Source organism: Penicillium hispanicum, assembly GCF_028827665.1.
Source record: "Penicillium hispanicum strain IBT 35686 chromosome Unknown utg000008l_segment0_segment0, whole genome shotgun sequence".
In the NCBI taxonomy this organism is placed as follows: domain Eukaryota; kingdom Fungi; phylum Ascomycota; class Eurotiomycetes; order Eurotiales; family Aspergillaceae; genus Penicillium; species Penicillium hispanicum.
This window is the reverse complement of record NW_026623200.1, coordinates 216,519-234,413: the sequence shown is the minus strand read 5'-3', so window position 1 is coordinate 234,413 and position 17,895 is coordinate 216,519. Positions and strand designations below refer to the sequence as shown.

Genomic DNA, 17,895 nt, shown 5'->3' with positions numbered 1-17,895 from the left:
TCGGTGCTCTCACGAGCATCTCTCGCTCACCCACCTCGCGATGGCGTTCCCGATTGAATATGCCACTGAGGCAGATGCCCCCGCGTTGGCGCATGTCAACATCCTCAGCTTCCAGACTCGCGGCTTGCTGTTCGAGGTGTTTCCAGACGCCAGTCAGGCTCGGCTGATGGATTACAAGGCCGTCTATGCCATGAAGCATTTCGCCAATCCTCAGACACACGTATTGAAGCTCAACGATCCAACCAGCGGAGAGCTCATCGGCTACGGGCGCTGGCACATCCCCGAATCCCTCGCCGGGCACAGTTTGCCCGCCCTGAGCGAACAGAACCAAGAGGCCGCTCGAGATCCGACCGTCTTTGCGCCACGACCGATGAACGAGGCGCTCTACACGGCATTCCGCGAGCTATTGGAAGGAGCGCGCAAGCGCCACACCACCGAGCAGGACATGAGTCAGTCTCCCGCACTGACGATCGCTTGATCGTTGGACAATCCCCCGCATTCCAGACCGCACGTTAACTTTATCTCTCCTGTGAATAGTGCTTGATCTGCTGGCCACACTCCCATCGCATCAAGGGCGCGGATATGGGACTGCCATGCTCCGCTGGGGCATGAGCAAGGCAGATGCGTGGCAGCGGCGGATTTACCTGGAGGCCACGGCAGCGGGATATCCGTTATATCTCAAGCTGGGCTGGAAGCCTGTGGAGGAGATCTCCCTGGATTTTACCCAGTATGGAGCCAAGGGGCTGGACACTTTTGTGATCATGATTCGTGATCCTGTTCCGAATCAGTAGATATGGATTGAAGACATGAAAGGATTCCAAGTAGTACATGGGGTTAGTCCCAATCTCAGTTTCTCCATCCATCGAATCTCCATCGCCATTGCCCTGGCATTCTTCGGCTACGCCAACACCCATCGATCACGCTGGACTGTCGTTTCCCGCTACTCGAGCTCTCACGCCGACTTCGGACGATGACTCCCTCGGAGTATCTCCGCCTTCCCCACAAGCGGGGTTGAAGACGTGATGGGAGTAGGAGGTGATGAGTAGGAGGTGATGAGTAGGAAGTAGTCCCTCGTAGAATTGGGCGATTGGGTGGTCTGGCGTGCCGCTACAGAGTGATTTCATCGCCAACACAACTCGCCCTCATTATCCTCTTGCCGCCATGGCCAAGCCGAGACTAGCCATCCTGGATGACTACCAGGGCATCGCGCGCGAGCACTTCGCCCACCTGGAATCCCGCGTCGACATCGCCCATTTCCCCCAGACCCTCGACCCGCGCGATCCCGCCCAACACGATGCTCTGGTGCAGCGCCTGCGGCCCTTCGACGCCATCCTGGCCATGCGGGAGCGCACTCCCTTCGCCGCCCCGTTGATCAGCGCCCTGCCGAACTTGAAGCTGCTGCTGACGACCGGCACCCGCAATCTCGCGCTGGACCTGCCCACTTTCACGGCGCGCGGCATCCCCGTCGCCGGCACCGAGGGCCGTCCGCCCGGCGTCAACTCCACCGTGCAGCATACCTGGGCCTTGATCCTCGCGCTGGCCCGCCACGTCGCCCGCGACGACGCGGCCGTCAAGCGCGGCGCGTGGCAGGGTTCCCTCGGCTTCAGCCTGTCCGGCAAGACCCTCGCGCTGCTGGGCCTGGGGAAGCTGGGGTCGCAGGTGGGGAAGATCGCCATCCAGGCCTTTGGCATGACGGTCCTCGCCTGGTCGGCCAACCTGACCCAGGCCAAGGCGGACGAACAGGCGCTGGCGCAGGGGTTGCCCGCGGGCAGCTTCACGGTCGCCCCGTCCAAAACGGCGTTCTTTGCGCGCGCCGACGTCGTCAGTGTGCACAATGTGCTGTCCGACCGCAGTCGCGGGATTGTTGGTGCCGCCGAGCTGGCCTCCATGAAGCCCAGTGCCGTCTTGATCAATACTTCGCGCGGGCCCTTGGTGGACGAGACGGCCCTGCTAGCTGCCCTCCACGCCGGACAGATCCGAGGCGTCGCGCTGGACGTGTTTGAGCCGGAGCCGTTGCCCCTGGACAGCCCGTGGCGCACCACGGCCTGGGGTCAGGACGGCCGGAGCGAGGTCTTGTTGACACCGCATATGGGATACGGCGAGGAGGAATTGCTGCATGGATGGTACGGCGAGGTGGCCCAGAATCTAGAGCGGTGGCTGGATGGGCAAGAATTGCTGCGGAAACTGAATTGACCATGCGGTCATGAGTGGTGACTATGTGTGTGGATGTGATTTCATAGAATAGTGCCATTCATCTACCCCCATCGTCGAGTCAACTCCCACGCGAGCTATAGATCTTCCTCCCAACTCAATTCGTTCGCTCACGCACATGCAAGCCGGATCGTTGGCCGTTCTCACCGAACGGCGATCGCCTAGAAGCTAGCGCGATCCCCATGTCTCTAATCCGCCTCTCGTGCGCTATGTCTCTAATCCGCCTCTCGTGCGCTCGAACGGGCGACTGCGATGCTGCTCGCATTCGGCTGAGCTGCTGCCTCGGTCCATCGCAACTCCGAGGAAATACGCGACTAGCAAAGTCAATTGAGGAAGCCCAGTGCTTGGCTGCAGACCTCACTCCACTCAATGAGTTTCCCTCGGTTGAAAGGAATGCCCATAGTGATGGGTGATGTGTGATGGGGGATCTATAAAATGGTCGCCCTTGCCGGGAGACATCGTCATCGACATCACCTTGTGTACTAACTCCCTCCTCCCACCGGGACTCATCCTCGAATCTCCAACAAGATGGCCTCGACCGCAGATCCTCTCCCCATCATCCCGGCCCTCCGCACCACCGACCTCCCCCCTCCGACCCATCCCGACCGGCTCTACGTCAACCGCAGCGCCAAAGCCTTCGGCAGCGGCGCCTTCTCCCGCCTCGATCTCCCGCCCGGCGCGCTCTTCGCCCGCATCACCACCGCCACGCCCGGGACCAAGGCCTATACGACCGTGCAGACCGGCGCCGACTCTCACGTCGAGCTCAATTCCGACCTAGTCTACTGCAACCACTCGTGCACGCCCTCGCTGGTCTTCGACATGGCGCGCATGGAGGTGCGCGTCGTCGACGACCGCGCCTTGCGCGCCGGCGACGCCTTGACCTTTTTCTATCCCAGCACGGAGTGGGAGATGGACCAGCCGTTTCAGTGTACCTGCGGCGCGGCGGAGTGTCGGGGGTGGATCTCGGGCGCGAGGACTATGGCGCCGGAGGTGTTGAGGGCGTATTGGTTGAATCCGCACATCGTGGAGTTGTTGCAGGCGCAAACGTGAATGGATCCATGGGTGGGTGGAGTGGATGGAGTGGATGCGTTCGGTGGGCGAGGTGGATGGGCTTGGATTCCCGGTGTTGCGGGAGGTGCTGTTCGATATACCGAGTCGATCCGAGTTTACTTATACTCGATTCCGGGACGATAGACAGGTGGAGATACATGCTGGCGTCTAGCGGAGTGAACAATCAATGAAATCGCATTCGTGATCTGATACATGGCACCGTCTAACTAACTGCCTCCCGCTGCCCCCATCATCACCATACATTGAACCGTGCGGCACCGGTCAATCTCCCGCTTCAACATCACCAGGCACGTCGCGACAACTACCGACTCATCCAGGTCTGTATCCTGCAAGGCCGCATCGTCAATCTGGAGGTGGCCACCGTTCCCCGCCCTGAATTTTGACGTGCCAGGCGTGCGCGTCTCGTCGCTGCGGACGAGCTGCGCGAGACGCCGATCCATGTGGAACTCCTTCCCGGCCCCATTGGCCTTGCTATCTGTCATGGATCGCAGAATGATCAGCTTGACCTTCTGGCCGTCCTGCTTCTCTTTGCTGTATACCCATTCGTACTCGCCTCCGGCGGGCATCGTAAACCGCGCATAGCGAGAGGTCCATTGGCCGGTGACCTTGACTTCCGCGGCACGCACGCCGGGGCTTGCGAGTAGGCGTAGAACGGGATCACGGCCCGGGCCGAAGAAGTAATCGGTCCGAATCAAGGCCCCCCGTTTGGCATGGGAGAGCACACTGTTGCCCGACCAGAGACGGTCGCGCGTCGAGACGTAGGCGGGGCGCCCGTCGTCGTGGTTGATGGTGATTTCGGTTTGGCGAGAGGGGAAGGGCAGACGGATGGCGCAAGTTCCCCGTGCATCTACCGTCAAGGTATGTGAGGGAGAGAATGTCGAGGCAGAGTCGGAGAGTGTGTAGCGAGTACTGCAGCTGCTGGCGGAGAATGACGCGGCGCGGGCCTCTATCTCTTTGGGCGCTGTGTGGATTGTTGTAGTTTCGATAGACATGATATGTGCCTTTGGTATCTTTTGATCATGACATCGATATCTGTTTGCAGTGCGCGACCTGGATCTTTATAGTCGGCGTCATCTCCAGCCCGGATACGAAGGTTGCCTTTTTGGGCATCCGGGGGGCACCCTCTCCATGGAACGTGAACTTTGGAACGGTCGTAGGTTCCACCGTTCGTCCTTCTGGGAAATATCGTATCCCTTCGTCATCGCCCCGGGTGATAGCCAAGCCTCGATTATGAGAGTTCCTAACGGGTCTCCGGCCAGTCGAGGCAGTGCAGCCCGTGCCACTGGTCGTCCGGGCCACAATCTCATGTCCCACCAGTAAGTAAATCCACGATCGGGACAACCGACCGATCACCGCTGCAGCTCTCACTCTGCGCCGCATTCCATCGCCCCTCGCTGCGCTTCTGTTCCATGTATGCTCGAGTGCCGCCGTCCGCTGTTCGCCAGTCCATGGCGGCGATGCAGCCGGTACTCTGCAGCGCCTCGACGGCGTCTCGTACCCAGGTACGACAGTCGAACGCGCGAGCTTTCTCCTGATCCGGGTCGTCCGTCTGGTAGATCGGGATCTGCGCGAGTCTGGCGGAGAGCTTGTCCATGTCCAGCACTTTGCCGATGATGGCACAGACGAGCAGACGAGGATCCTTGTCCAGGTCGGGGACGGGGACCTGTTGGTAGCGCCACGGCTGGGTGACAACGCCCTCCGTGTAGAGCAGCGTATTCTTGACGTGGTATTTGGTCGCGGTGATGGGTCTCCGGCCCTTTTGGAGATTCGATTTCGGAGTGATCAATAACGCATAGTGTGGTGCGTCCGGGTGCTTGGGCCGAGCGTACAGCCCGAGCATCAGGCGCGGCTTGTTTCGCTTCATCGAGGCGTTGCTGAATAGAGTAGTCAGGTCCATTGTCGGAGGTCAAGAATGAGGGATGGGAAGATCGACGGTAGCGCCGGCTGATCCTTGCAGTTGCAGGGCGCAGACTTCGGGTTTCGGATGGCAAATCACGACTCGACTGGTCTAGCTCGAGAAGATATTGGTTGTTACGTTCAGAATGGCGAGCAGAGATGCCAGATAGAACAAGTGTGATATTTCATGGGGTATCAAAGTTACATCCACGCCGACTGATTGACAGAGTACGGAAAATGCCCATCCAGCCCACTCCTGCGCCCCGCCGCAACACACCAGTGCCGCTTCAATCAGACACCGGCGACACCTTTGAGACTCGTGAGCTACTCGGACTGATAATTTGATCCAGTTGCATGGTCTGATAGCTCAGATCTTAACCCAGCCAAGTTCCATGGGTGGAAGCGATGCGTCGCAAGGCCTCTCGCGCCTGGGACTCCTGGATCTCCGTTGCATTAACCACTTTGCGGTACGCTAAAGAGCGGCCAGATCAGAGCGAATCCCTAGACAGCTTTGATGCCAGTATGCGTCCTATTCAAATGTAGAGCGGGGCGACCTAACAGGTTAACCTCGTTGTTTATGTAGATCGGGGCCGATTGGGCCCGCCGGATTACATGCGATTGGACAGATTCGGGTTGGGGTGCCTAAGATTGGCCCACATTCTCATCAAGTGGGCTTGTGGTTTAGTGGTATAATACCCCCTTAGCATGGGGGTGGTCCGGGGTTCGATTCCCCGCGAGTCCATTTTTTTGCTCTGATTTATACCGATCTATGCTTATCGACCCTTTCCTTTTCGTCTAAATCTATCCATGCAGCCTCTACTCTATCCTAGTTGACCAATACCACCTCCCGTCACACCCGATCCCAGATATCTCCCGCGGTCACCAACGTGCTCACCACCATGGTCGCTCCCACCACCAGATCCCCCGTGGGCATCCAGTCCAGTAGTTCTGCAGGAATCAGCAGGTCACAGCTATCTACCACAACCCGCTTCACCAGAGCCGATTTGCTCGTGGAAGCGGGCACAGCCTTCTCAGACCGGGGCCCATTCTTCTTTCTCTGGCCCTTGGGCTTGGACGTCTCCGCCGGCGCCGCGAGAAGCAGTTCATACACGCTGCCAAGCAGCGAGAATGAGAGCGCGTAGAACCAGAACTGATTCGCCTCGCGCATCACCCGCGCCTCCCACGGTACCGCGTAGACGCCCATTGCGTGCAGCTACATCGCCGGGTCAGCGTGGTGCAGATGTCTGCCAGTTAGGTAGATACGCACAATCGTCAGATCCTCCAGCACAAAGTAAAGTCCAAAACACGTCCACTTCGCCAGCTCCAGCCATCCGGCTACCGTGCCCATCCCGCCTTTCCCGAGTAGCGCTGACACACGTTGGAATGAGTCGATGAACCCAAAATAGCGGAAGAAACGCCGCGCTGGTGCATGTCAGTATAGATTTCTCAATTAGACCTTGGCTATGGAGCCTGTGCGATGCAATGCTCAACTTACACAGAGCCAATTGCAGTTTCGCCGTGGTCAACTGCGCCGCCGTGCTGCCCGCGGTGAACACCGCGGCGATTTGCGCCACGGACTGGATCAGACGGAGGGTCTTTTCCAGCCCGGCGCCGGAACTGACGAAGCGGTTGAATTGGGAAAGCATTCTATCACCGCGCGGGAGAGAGGCGTAGGCATAGAAGAGATCGGGCATTGGGATTGTGTGTTGACCGACGGCGGAGATTAGCGCGCTGTGCTTATTCAGCTTCTCTTCTACAATGGATCGCTGGGGAAAAGAAGCCATGCATAATGCATGTCGGATACTGTGGCGTTTGGATCCTATGTACTTTCGGTGTTGTTGGTTGGAGGGAAATAAGCTTGGAGTGTTGCATGGGTTGGATCTATACAGACCCAAGGTCCAGCCGTGGAATGTGTATGTAGAGTCGGGGAAAACAATGGTTTTGCAAATCGCAGAGTAATGGAGTAATGGTCGGGATATATCATTTCACCCACACGGGGATGTATCCAGCACTCCTCGTGCCGCCCAAAGTAGTCTATCGTCCCTTGCCGCCCGAGATGTCCTGGCCCAGTCGGTATCCACCAACCTTCTCCCACTCAACCTTCTGCCGCGTGATAGGCAGCTGTCTCCGCAGTCCCTTGAATGCGCCCTCCGCCATGCCCACAAAGGCTCGGTTCAGCTCCTCTTGGTAGTCGCGTTCGGCCGTAGCGATACGCGAGATAATTGACTCCGCTGACACTGAGGGGATAGGGGTGTTGACGGGCTTGGACGTGTTGAGGGACACGTTTCCGTCTTCGTAGTAGTGGACGTCGACGTGGATCTTGCCGGTCAGGGACGTGAACGATGAGGAAACGGGGACTTGGTAAATGGCTCGGAATCGACCGTTCCTGCAACAGACAAAAATGGACAATACGCTCCCCGTAGGGAGCGCATCCACAATGATTAGTCCATGTCAAACACGCGCGGCGGAGCCACGATCGCATACCAGAAGTTATTAGGGGAGTAGCGGTTCGCCACCAAGAGAATTGCAACCGCAGAGTCGTTCTCGATGGGGTAGACGCCGTAGGAGCAGCTGGGATAATGCTCACGGGCATGGATTCCCAGCGCCTTGAGCAGCGATTGGCTAGCTTCTATCAGCCATGCATTCGCCAAACCAACTCTATCACTCTCAAGCTCTTACATCAAGTCGGCATTCTGCGATTCCAAGGGCGAGGATTGTGTCGCGGAGGCAGTCTTCAATTGCAAGTCATGAGTATCCAGAGCATTGGTCCTCAGTGTGACTGGTCCCGACATACCTGTGTGGCATGATCGATTTCAAAAGAAGTTTGGCTCTCCGTATCAAAGTAGCGGTTGCCGTCCAATTTGTTGAATTCACTGACAATCACCTTCGGGCGCACCGAACGTTAGCACCTCGGGCGATTCGACCTGCGGGGGATCCAATTGCCAATCGCACCTCCTGGCTTGAACCCGGCAATTTCACCGTTGTGAGTTGCCTCTCATTGTATCGCTCGAATGCGGGTGCGAGTGAGGGGATAATATCGTCGCCCTCGGTCAGGGCCTGCACATCTGTAGCCGGGAAGGGAACTCAGCGTCAACACGCGTGCCAGTTGGGATGTGGGAGATGGATAACAGGCATATACAGGGTTCGGGAGCGGGATGAGGGAAGAGGGTCGATACCAGTAACAACGTCGGCGAGCTATTGCCAACAGGCCTGCGGTCAGCATATCTCCAAGAATCGGGGCAGAGGGGTAATCCGGGGCAAGATCCCCGGATATGCATACCTCGCCGGGCGGGGCGCCCTCGATAAATGCGGACGCAAGTTCAATGGTGGAGGCCATGCTGCAGGCGAGATACTGAGCAGCACAGGAGGACGAAGGTGGGCGATCAAGTTGACAGCTGAGAGGAAGTGGAGAGCAGCTGGAGGTCGAGCTTGGGGCGGAGAGGGACCCGCACGTGGTTTGGGCCGCATCAACACAACTACAACACTATGTGTATGTATATGTATAGATACAGGGTTCCCTCAAAGACAGCATGTTTCTCGCTGCAGAGCTGAGAAAGAGCTATTGGGGGCATCTCGCACTTGCTCGATCACTTCTATATTCTATCTTATAATCACAGAATGGTGCTCCAAAACACCAAAGCCTCAGGAAGTGGGCAACCCCAGCGCAGTATAGTCCGCCTTGGTCACTCCATTCCACAACACATTGACATCCGGAATACGGTCCCAACTATACTCGTTCTTCATCCATTCCATAGCCTGCTTGGCAAAGGTCTCATCTGTCGTGGTGTCATCCACAAAGGGTACGGTAGGCATTGACATTGCAATTGCCAGCGTACCCGCAACAGCTGGTGCGGCTGAAATCAGAGCCAACAAGTTAGCGATGCACCAATTGGAAAGAGAAATGTTAACTGGACTTACCGTAGGAGGTCCCGACAGCGTCTCTTTTCCCCACCAAACCGATACATTCTCCTTTACCCATCCCATAGAGAGTCGTCTGGGTTCCCCGCTTGGAGAAATCAGCAATCTCACCATCCACCTCGGCAGCGCTCACGACAATCATAGGGAGTGCGTCCTCGTCGGCCAGGATGGCAGGCGTATTATCAATATCTTGGGAGGGACTCTCTGGTGATGTGTTGCCGGCGGAGACCACAGAAGGCACTCCGCCATACAAGAGTTGACTGTAGTACAAGTATTGGTCTTGCAGCACCTCATTACTCTCGACATCCTCGATCGTCGCGGGGTGGCCACTGGTGACCAGCACAATGCTTTTCCTCTGGCCTTTGCCGTCGGTAACCTGCTCATAGGCCATATGGAGTCCCTCGGCTACTTGTGAATCGGTCAGCGAAGCGAGCTTGATGGACTTCCAATTGGCCTTTTTCGCGGCTCCGAAGTGAGTGCCTGCACCGATAGAAGCAACACATTGACTATGCGTTGACGCACTCAGGGCACTCATTCCCTTGGATTTCGCCAGGGGAGTTAGCAAAGGCACTGAGAATCGGTCCAGAGGGAATTCCTGCTTGAAGTTTAGTCACGATCCGAAATCGCCGATGGGAGGGGGGTTGTCCAACCTGAGCATTGAGAAGGGCCACTCCCTGTCGCGTAGGGCTGTGTTAGCACTGATCATGCAGAATGGGAGTCGAGGTGACCTTGGCTCGTCGATACCGACCTGTTCAATATGATAAATATCAATCCCTTCCCCAGCTGCCTCGTTGTATACGTAGTCTTGGTATGAGCAGTAGTCTCGGTCATCTTTTGGCTGGCTGATTTGGATCAAATGCATCGGTGAGGTCCCCTGTTCTTTTTGGTATGTGTATTGCGAGTCTCGTTTGTGGTGGACGGCTTGAAGTGCTGGCTGGGGAAATTGATGCTGGAGAGGAAGGGCTCGATGGTGGGAAATTTCCCTGTCAATGGTGGCGGACTTGACATCCGGATTCTGCTTGACTTTCTCGAGCTGTGACGGGGTCAAATCAACAATCCACCACCGGAGCATTTTCCGTATTGAACAGTGGAAGGAGTGCAAGTCCTTTTCTTGCGTCAAATCTTCCAGATAGGTTTCGATGCGCTGGCGAGCTTCCGTGTCGGTGCCATTCTTCGGTATGACCACGCATTGAACCTTTTCATCAGATCTCCTCTCGGGTCTCTCGGCATAGCTCGGGGGTTCCATTTTGGTTCGAAGAGAATCCGAGGCATCCAGAGGCGAGCTGTTGGCAACACAAATTGACAATAGACCCATTAACAGGATCAACAGACTCAACACAGAGGCACGCATCGCGGTACCGGGGCCAACGCAACTTGGCTGAGATACAGATGGAAGCCAGGGCAAGAAAACTTCATATAACCGGGATCCATTGAGTCTTTATAAGAGTTACGCAAATTCTTCCCCACCCCATATTAGTCCTCATCTAACTGTCAGATTCCATTTGATACGTCCGCCGCAGGCAGTCGCGTATTGTTCGGAATTGTACGCAAAATAAGCCACGATGTAAGACTGGTTAAAAGGGAGACCCACATCTACTGTTGTCAACAGATCAATCATCAATCAATAATACAGAGGTACCAACGTCTATTGCGAAAAGACTCTCGGATTATAATGACAGGAGGTGCTACCTGGCCAGACTGCGACATGTACATTCAACCCCTGTCTATATAGTCTCATTCCCGTCTGTGTTGGTGAATCGGGGAGGAAACGGTTTTAAATAATAGGGTTACGAATGTAGTAGGAGTTTAGATTACGGTAATATTCTCCTTCCTATTCTAGCTTTGTGTGAAGTTGACGGCGATGGTGGCCTTAGGCGGCCAGCGCGCAGCGCGTAGATAGCTTCGTCTCTTAGCTCTCTTTTCCTTCCTTCCTCTCTCCAGTGCAGTTTTTCTTCGTTTCTTCGATCTTTTCGCTTTTCGCGTAGAATCGTCGATTTCTTCTGTTTTCTTCTGATCTGACTGGCTTATGCACTCGCCAGATCATATCATCTTCATCAGAAGTTGATGAATGTATTTTAGTTTGAAGAATCTTCCCAAAAACCAACGGGGGCCAGAGAGAGTAATAGGAGCCAAAGGAGGCGGCATTCGGGAGAAGACCTCGGGAATAGAGTCGGGCAAGGCGCCCCAAGAGGGTCATTTCCACGATTCTGATTGTTCCAGAACCGTCCATGGCCCCGGTGGTGCTTGGTGTGCTCCATAGCTTCCGACCTTGCCTTGACTGTAGCATCTCCAGGTCTATATTAGCCCAACCCATTGTTTTGCCGCGTGCCCATGAAGCCGGCGTCGTGGCATTACGCGGCGAGGCGTGCAAGTCTGCCCTGCTGCAGCCCGTCGCATATCTACAATACTGTGGGAGGGATGCCTAGATCAGACCCTGCAAAGATTGCTCAGGTGTCCCTGTCCGGCTGGGTTGGTATGCGTTACTCTATACACGTAGGCGCGTGAATCGCCGCGAGGACCAAGCCAGTATGGGATCTCAATTGAAATCCATAGGTTGACGTGCTATTAGGTATCTCAGCGCTGAAAAAAGGAAAACCATATGACACGGTGCGAGTAATTCCCCAACGCCACAAAACTCATAAGGGGTCGTAAAAATGGAGGGAATTGAGGCCGAAAACGTAAGCCCCGATCACTCGATGCTCATGTTCATAAATCCGTCGCTCGCCTCGGTCATCCCCTGAAGACCCACCCGTTTGGCAGTGCCCGGGTGAGCCATATTGCGATTGCCATTCTCAGCACTAGGCCGTTCAGAGAATGGCGGGCCGAGCTTGGATGGCGGTCCCCAGATGTTAGGTCCATTGTCGATCACAGTGGACGAATTGGTCAGAACGGGACTGCTTTGGGCACTGACGCTCGGTGACACGGCCCGGCGCTTGATGAGGTTGGGATCAAAGTCATCTTCACGGCGCCGTTTACGACGAAGCTCGCCAATCGCAGCCGCCCCCGGTGCATGAGGGGTGGAGGACCGGGATCGTGGTTTGGAGTCCGTCGCGGCAGTCGTTGACGGCGTCATGTCCATAAGGATATCGTCATCCGGGACAGAAGAAGCACCGCCCTGGCGAACGGGTGGCGGGGTTCGATACCGCTCGTCGAAAGAGTTCCAGAATTCAACCCCTCCCGAGTTACGGCTGGCTTGCTTGCTGAAACTGCTGGTAGACGGCCTGGATTTCGCCACGTAGTCCTCGTCCTGCATCGTATCGACCGACTGGGGCGGTTGGAGAGAAGGAAAGGTGCTGACGGTAGGAGATGTCGCGGGTTCTGTATCGCGCACCTGCCGGACAACCTCCGCTTCCCGTTTCATATCACTGTCGACGGGCGCCCCTTCTTCCATTAACGCAGCGCGGATACGGGCGAATGTCTTCGTCTTGGGCTGTTGAACATAGGTGAGAGCAAGATTCATATACCGTGGTTGCGGAGCAGGAACTCACCAGTAGACTCCCCCGACGAGTGACAGCACGGCGGATTACCCCCAGCGGGCCACCCTCCGAATGAGACCCGGCTGTGGGACTGCCCGCTCGCGCACGAGTCTCGCCATCATCGCTCAGATCAGAGAGTCGTAGATCTCGTGTGCCCAGACTTAGGCTCTCCCGTCGGGGATGAGCGGTTTGTCGCGGTGCGAAATACCCGGCACTGGAGTTCTCCACGCTCTTCATGACCGGCGGAGAGTGAGGCCCAGGGCTGGGCTTGGAGCTGTTCCCACTCGCACTGCTAGAGCTATGTCGACTACGTCCTCCTTTGCGAAAGCGTGCTCGCTGGAAGCTCATGAGACTGGCCGCAGCCTGTGAGTACCCACCCATCCACTCGTTCCCGGGACTTTGGATATTTCCAGTCGTGAAGGGACTCGGTCCACTCCCTGCACGTGTAGCCTGTGGTGTGCTGAGCATGATATCATCGCGATCCCCCACCATCGCTTCGTCGTCGTCGTCGTCACTGCTGCTGGTATCGGATTCCATCATGTTGACGCTCGAGACGGAGCTTGAGATGGTCGTGCGGTCTGCGGGGCCTGAGGTCGAGAAGGGTGGGACAGAGGTTGAGCCAAGGGAGCCACGTCGCTGGGGGATTGTCATGCCTCGACCTCCGATCGTAGGTGAGGAATCAGGCGAGGACTCAGCGAGGGTGGAGTGGTGGAGGTGTGTACACGCGCGCGAGAAGTCGAGGCCTCGGGAGCGCCGCGGAAGAACGGAGCCTGGAGAACCATAGATGGCCGAAGAGTCTAGTTTGGGTGAGAGAGGGGCGCGACTGATGGGGGACCCGGAGGTCTTGGAGGGTAAATTCAATGACAGTCTCGGTTGAAGGTTGGATCGACTGGGGGTGGCAGGCAACGAAGGGAGTGCACTGTCATCTTTGCTGGGCGGCCGGCTTAGGTCCCCGGTGGATGGCTGAGTAGTCGCTGTTGGTTTGGAGGCGTCAGACAATGAGCGCGACTTCGGCGAGTGCGACGTAGTCGGCTCGATCTGAGGGAATTGGGCTTCTGGCTGGAGCTGTTGGCTCAGTTTGCTCTCGAACGGGTGCGCTGAGGCACTCCGGCCGGGCCCTGGAGGCCGGAATTGTGCCATTCCCACGGGCTTAAACTCGCACGCAGCAATGGGGAAGGAGAGGCATTGGAGGCTCCCCTTCGCGCGCGAGTTGAAGTCGCGACGATTTGGCGCCGTCAAGGGCGATGCCGCTAAGCCGAAAGCGGAGAGTCCCCGCAGTGGCGATTGCCGGCGCCAACATTGATCTATAACTGTGCTTGCTATCTGCCATCTACTTTGAAAGTGCAACATCTCACGTTGATAATTGTACATCCAATGTGAAACACCAATAAGGTCGAGGTGTCGTGAGATAGTTAGCATCTAGAGAATAGTACTGGCTCTCCACCAAGTGCCAGTGAGACGGTAATCTGAGCTCAATGTTTTATCTCTCAAGTCCTCAGTCCAACTCTGATTAGGGCTGAGATAGAGTAGATAAAAGATATTCTAGGATAATCATTCGGGATCCGCATCATTTCATTCTCTTCATAACCTACAACACAACCATCGGGAGATATAATCTCATTCGATGCAGGTTAGTCGGTGCAACTCAATGACGGAAACAAGTCTTGAGGGCTCCATTACTTCAACCGATCAAAACGACGCTTCCATCTTTCTGAGGGCGCTGGGGCGGGCAGCTCTCCTCCGCATTACCATTAATCAACTGAGAGCCTAACAAGAATATCAATAAGGGCATCTTGTCTAGAGGTGGTAAGAAGTCTTACCTAGGCCAAAATAGCCGTAGCTATCTGCATTCATGTAGGACGCAATCCACCCGTCGACTTTGCTGAGATCATCACTGTATTCTGAAAGCTTGACACAGTTATTCCATCCTACAAGAGATTGATTAGTGGAATATTCGACATAATCCGGCATTGAGTCTTACCGTAAGAGCCAATGGTCACCTCTCCCTCGTCATCTTCCACGCTCACGTCTTCTGTGTCGTCCTTGACGGTGTGTGTCATCTCATGAAGCACGCCCATATCCAACAAGGCGGCACGATCCATGGGCACTGTGTCCGTACTATCCAACAAAGGGTTGTTGATCGACAATGGAGTTTTCGCAACCCGGCCATCCTTGGCCGCATCGGTCTATACGTAGTGAGTAAGGCACGTCGAGGTTGGATCGGAGGTAAATACCCAGTATTTATCCACAGAGTCGAGGAAGTTGATCATAGCTGGCTGGCAAAGCTGGACAGTATTGATATATACAGAAGTTCGGAGGGGAGCATAGCCCTGACAAAAAGCTGTGTATTAGCCCTGCTCTGCGTCTTGCTCTATACAACCGAGGGATGTTGTCTTACCAGATATTCGCTGGTTTCAGTATGGCCATCAATGGTCACGGTGCCATATTTGCATAACTGGTACATCGGGCTTATCTTGACGACTCGTTTGGTCACCGTGTCGCAGGCATACCCCTCTTTGTCATTTCCAAAGCAATCCTTGTTCTCATTCATACGAGAATAATCGCAGAAAAAGATGACCTCGTTCGTGGGAAGAGCTCCGGACTGGGCCGTTGGACCGCCGTCGGTCTCCTTCTTGTAGTTGCTCACTTGATCAAAAACATCATAGAGACGATCAAATTGAGAGCTTTGTTGCACGGCGCCGTCTTTGACTGCAAACGCAAACAAGTATCCCAACAAATCTAATTGGTCCTGAGAATTTTTGCCTTCTTTAAGGGCGCTCAATGTGCTTTTGGCAGCGTCCGTCAAGTCAAAGGCCTTTTTCACTGCCTCGATGATCATGGCGGACATACTTGGGAGGTATTCTGAATCGCTGTCGCAAGAAACCATATCACGTTTGGGCCGTCGCATGATTGATCGAGATACCATGCCTGCGCCATGCTGAGAAAGCCGAGGAGAATCAAGAGACAAGTGAGCCTCGAGTCCAATGACATGTTGGATATTTGATGATGTCGTATGAGCCTGTGTGCTGATTCTCTGTAACCCCTTGTCTGAAGGAGCGTAAGTCCCTTATCCTTCATGGACCCAAGGAAAAGGGAGCTCGGATATAAGAGAGGAGGCCTTGGCAACGTTAGTCCCTAAGAAGGGTCCATCGGCTCTTGAGATAGACTAAGTCCCCAGCTAATTTGAAAAGGACCTGACTCCGGTTTCATAGGCTCTTTGAGCCCATGGATCGATCAGGCAACTCATTCTCAGCTCGTCTAAGAGGGGCTATAGATCGCGATTATTCCTAATTCCAGAACGGAGCGTTTAAAGTCATGACTTCAGCTACCTTGAGAGATATTTGAAACCAGTCATGCCGATGGGATAAAGGGAACCCCTTCCAAGGGATCGAGGACCTTTCTGCCAATCCAGATGAATATCAAGATATAATTCTAAGACTGGAGGTCTTCTATCTCGTCGTGATGAGTTTACTAAATTTGAGAACCTCGCAATCATAATGATAGACCACGATGACTCTAAAGGCCCCCGGGTCAGCTTCAATCGGACCCAAGCTCCAGCCCCCGGGGGCTCTAATGACTCCACCTAGAAGCCCTCGCTTGGTATTTGATTGGTGCGTGACCTTCCATCTATGTATTAGTTAGAACAGCCGAAGGCGAAGTAAAATCCTCACTTGACCCGCATAATATGGCCCCAGGTTTCGATCCTACTTGGTGCTTACATATTCTAGGTTGCCGGAAAGAGTATGCACCTCGGGACTGTTAGCGACACGTAGATGCAATTTGTCGGGGCACCACCGATCAAAAAACAAGACTTGTTCCAATCACCTATATAGACCGCTAGAGAGAGTCGTCCATGAAATAACAATAGGCCCCAAATAGTTGGTTATCTATATTTAGAAGGACGCCCCTGCCTTGCATGATGACCTCATACTATATGGTTCCAAGGACTAGTGATCTAATTTATGTCCATGAAAGTAGAAGATATATCTACCAACCCCCACAACATTCGCATGGCGACTCATTCGAGCTTCTCCCGGCGTCGGGCTCTCTGCTCCGGGCGAAGACAACAATTGTATGATCGAACGGCCAACGCCCCTCCGGCCTTACCGCAGACCCGGCCGCGTGCCATAACGCCCGTCCCGGGTGGACCTGAGGTTCCCGACGACCAACTCCAGTCAGCCATTCTCTCACGCGTCCCACTCGAGGTTCGTCGTCTCATCTGGGAACTGGTGGTAGGGGGTCACTGGCTACACCTAGTCCACGCCCGAGGCCGCCTGATCGCGATTCAATGCGAACGTGGCGTCGCCTTCCCGGATCTCTCGCGATGCACGCACGACTGCTGGGGAGATACCACGGGGGCTGAGTGCTGGGAGTCGCAGCCAGGCCTTTTCCTTTCCATGAAGCCATCCTCTCCATCTCGAATCGTTAGCCTGCTCGCCTTGTCTCGCACCTGTCGGCGTGTGTATGCTTGTCAACCTGCCCGTGGTCGTTGACGTGGGATCCATCTAACGTCTCGTTCTGAAATCCTTCTAGATATGCTGAAACCATCCACCTTCTCTACTCCACGAATACCTTTGATTTCAATCATATCGACACCATTCTGAGTCTTTCGGAGACTACTCTCCGACCGCGGTTGGATTCACTCCGACAGATCAGGCTCCAGTTTTGGTTCGTTCAAGAATTCCCTCCTCTCGAGCAGGACACGTCTTCAAATACGTCAACTGCATTAAGAACCGCCCACGACCTTGAAAAGTGGGAAGAGACCTGCACCATTCTCACATCTCTGAAAGGCCTTGCGGGACTCTACCTACATCTGGATGGGCAGGCTGTCAACCGTGCTCCGAGTCTGCGCAGGGTATTTGCGTCGTTATATCCCATTCGACAACCTCGAATCTTCGAGGTCAGTGTGTGCGGTCTTGGGCCCAAAGAGGTTGCAAAAGTGGTGGTCGATCCCTCGGCGGCGCCATTTCAAGTTGTGCTTCGGGATTCCTGTTAACTGCCCATGCGCACTATTCCTAGTTTTCTCATTTAATCAACTAGATCCTAATATTTGAGAAGGCCTAGCCCTGGAGAACCATAAGTGGTTCTGACTAACGCCATAATGTCTAGATTCATCTTAGCAGGAATACCCCGAGTTGGGACAGTGCAGTGGTGGGATTAAGTGTAGAATTGGATTGCAAATCCTTGTTAGACAACGCCTCTAAGAATTAGTCTACCAAATCGAGACCTATGCCCGTGTGAGTATTTACCTTTTAGTTCCTCACCTAGTTGGGTTCTCTCTAACCGAGTACTCTTATAATTTGAATTCTCGGCAATTGGCTAG

General features: G+C 55.0%; 12 protein-coding genes across 12 annotated transcripts; 5 read left to right on the top strand and 7 right to left on the bottom strand.

Annotated features, from left to right (window-relative positions):
* Positions 1–40: 40 nt before the first annotated feature.
* N7459_008919 (GNAT family N-acetyltransferase) lies at positions 41–791 on the top strand (the record flags this gene model as incomplete). The annotated part of the gene is made up of 2 exons (XM_056948087.1): positions 41–449; positions 538–791. The coding sequence occupies 2 exons, from the start codon at positions 41–43 to the stop codon at positions 789–791; spliced, it is 663 nt and encodes a 220-aa protein (XP_056795312.1).
* A 370-nt stretch (positions 792–1,161) lies between these two features.
* N7459_008918 (D-2-hydroxyacid dehydrogenase family protein) lies at positions 1,162–2,193 on the top strand (the record flags this gene model as incomplete). The annotated part of the gene is made up of 1 exon (XM_056948086.1): positions 1,162–2,193. The coding sequence occupies one exon, from the start codon at positions 1,162–1,164 to the stop codon at positions 2,191–2,193; it is 1,032 nt and encodes a 343-aa protein (XP_056795311.1).
* A 546-nt stretch (positions 2,194–2,739) lies between these two features.
* On the top strand, positions 2,740–3,261 carry N7459_008917 (uncharacterized protein; the record flags this gene model as incomplete). Its single annotated transcript, XM_056948085.1, has 1 exon — positions 2,740–3,261. The coding sequence occupies one exon, from the start codon at positions 2,740–2,742 to the stop codon at positions 3,259–3,261; it is 522 nt and encodes a 173-aa protein (XP_056795310.1).
* Positions 3,262–3,488: 227 nt separating this feature from the next.
* Positions 3,489–4,274, bottom strand: N7459_008916 (uncharacterized protein; the record flags this gene model as incomplete). Its single annotated transcript, XM_056948084.1, has 1 exon — positions 3,489–4,274. One exon carries the CDS (start codon positions 4,272–4,274, stop codon positions 3,489–3,491), a length of 786 nt encoding a protein of 261 aa, XP_056795309.1.
* A 311-nt stretch (positions 4,275–4,585) lies between these two features.
* On the bottom strand, positions 4,586–5,179 carry N7459_008915 (uncharacterized protein; the record flags this gene model as incomplete). Its single annotated transcript, XM_056948083.1, has 1 exon — positions 4,586–5,179. The coding sequence occupies one exon, from the start codon at positions 5,177–5,179 to the stop codon at positions 4,586–4,588; it is 594 nt and encodes a 197-aa protein (XP_056795308.1).
* A 236-nt stretch (positions 5,180–5,415) lies between these two features.
* N7459_008914 (uncharacterized protein) lies at positions 5,416–5,721 on the top strand (the record flags this gene model as incomplete). Its single annotated transcript, XM_056948082.1, has 2 exons — positions 5,416–5,497; positions 5,567–5,721. The coding sequence occupies 2 exons, from the start codon at positions 5,416–5,418 to the stop codon at positions 5,719–5,721; spliced, it is 237 nt and encodes a 78-aa protein (XP_056795307.1).
* A 65-nt stretch (positions 5,722–5,786) lies between these two features.
* N7459_008913 (PEX11 domain protein) lies at positions 5,787–6,872 on the bottom strand (the record flags this gene model as incomplete). Its single annotated transcript, XM_056948081.1, has 4 exons — positions 5,787–5,930; positions 6,035–6,391; positions 6,446–6,600; positions 6,674–6,872. The coding sequence occupies 4 exons, from the start codon at positions 6,870–6,872 to the stop codon at positions 5,787–5,789; spliced, it is 855 nt and encodes a 284-aa protein (XP_056795306.1).
* A 340-nt stretch (positions 6,873–7,212) lies between these two features.
* N7459_008912 (F-actin-capping protein subunit alpha) lies at positions 7,213–8,515 on the bottom strand (the record flags this gene model as incomplete). Its single annotated transcript, XM_056948080.1, has 7 exons — positions 7,213–7,564; positions 7,663–7,800; positions 7,858–7,910; positions 7,973–8,062; positions 8,131–8,243; positions 8,355–8,373; positions 8,459–8,515. The coding sequence occupies 7 exons, from the start codon at positions 8,513–8,515 to the stop codon at positions 7,213–7,215; spliced, it is 822 nt and encodes a 273-aa protein (XP_056795305.1).
* A 305-nt stretch (positions 8,516–8,820) lies between these two features.
* On the bottom strand, positions 8,821–10,342 carry N7459_008911 (Subtilisin-like protein; the record flags this gene model as incomplete). Its single annotated transcript, XM_056948079.1, has 4 exons — positions 8,821–9,032; positions 9,097–9,576; positions 9,619–9,691; positions 9,845–10,342. 4 exons carry the CDS (start codon positions 10,340–10,342, stop codon positions 8,821–8,823), a joined length of 1,263 nt encoding a protein of 420 aa, XP_056795304.1.
* A 1,443-nt stretch (positions 10,343–11,785) lies between these two features.
* On the bottom strand, positions 11,786–13,712 carry N7459_008910 (uncharacterized protein; the record flags this gene model as incomplete). Its single annotated transcript, XM_056948078.1, has 2 exons — positions 11,786–12,526; positions 12,585–13,712. 2 exons carry the CDS (start codon positions 13,710–13,712, stop codon positions 11,786–11,788), a joined length of 1,869 nt encoding a protein of 622 aa, XP_056795303.1.
* Positions 13,713–14,253: 541 nt separating this feature from the next.
* N7459_008909 (uncharacterized protein) lies at positions 14,254–15,420 on the bottom strand (the record flags this gene model as incomplete). The annotated part of the gene is made up of 5 exons (XM_056948077.1): positions 14,254–14,339; positions 14,393–14,500; positions 14,554–14,758; positions 14,807–14,857; positions 14,971–15,420. 5 exons carry the CDS (start codon positions 15,418–15,420, stop codon positions 14,254–14,256), a joined length of 900 nt encoding a protein of 299 aa, XP_056795302.1.
* A 1,162-nt stretch (positions 15,421–16,582) lies between these two features.
* Positions 16,583–17,568, top strand: N7459_008908 (uncharacterized protein; the record flags this gene model as incomplete). The annotated part of the gene is made up of 2 exons (XM_056948076.1): positions 16,583–17,034; positions 17,106–17,568. The coding sequence occupies 2 exons, from the start codon at positions 16,583–16,585 to the stop codon at positions 17,566–17,568; spliced, it is 915 nt and encodes a 304-aa protein (XP_056795301.1).
* Between the last annotated feature and the right edge of the window lie 327 nt (positions 17,569–17,895).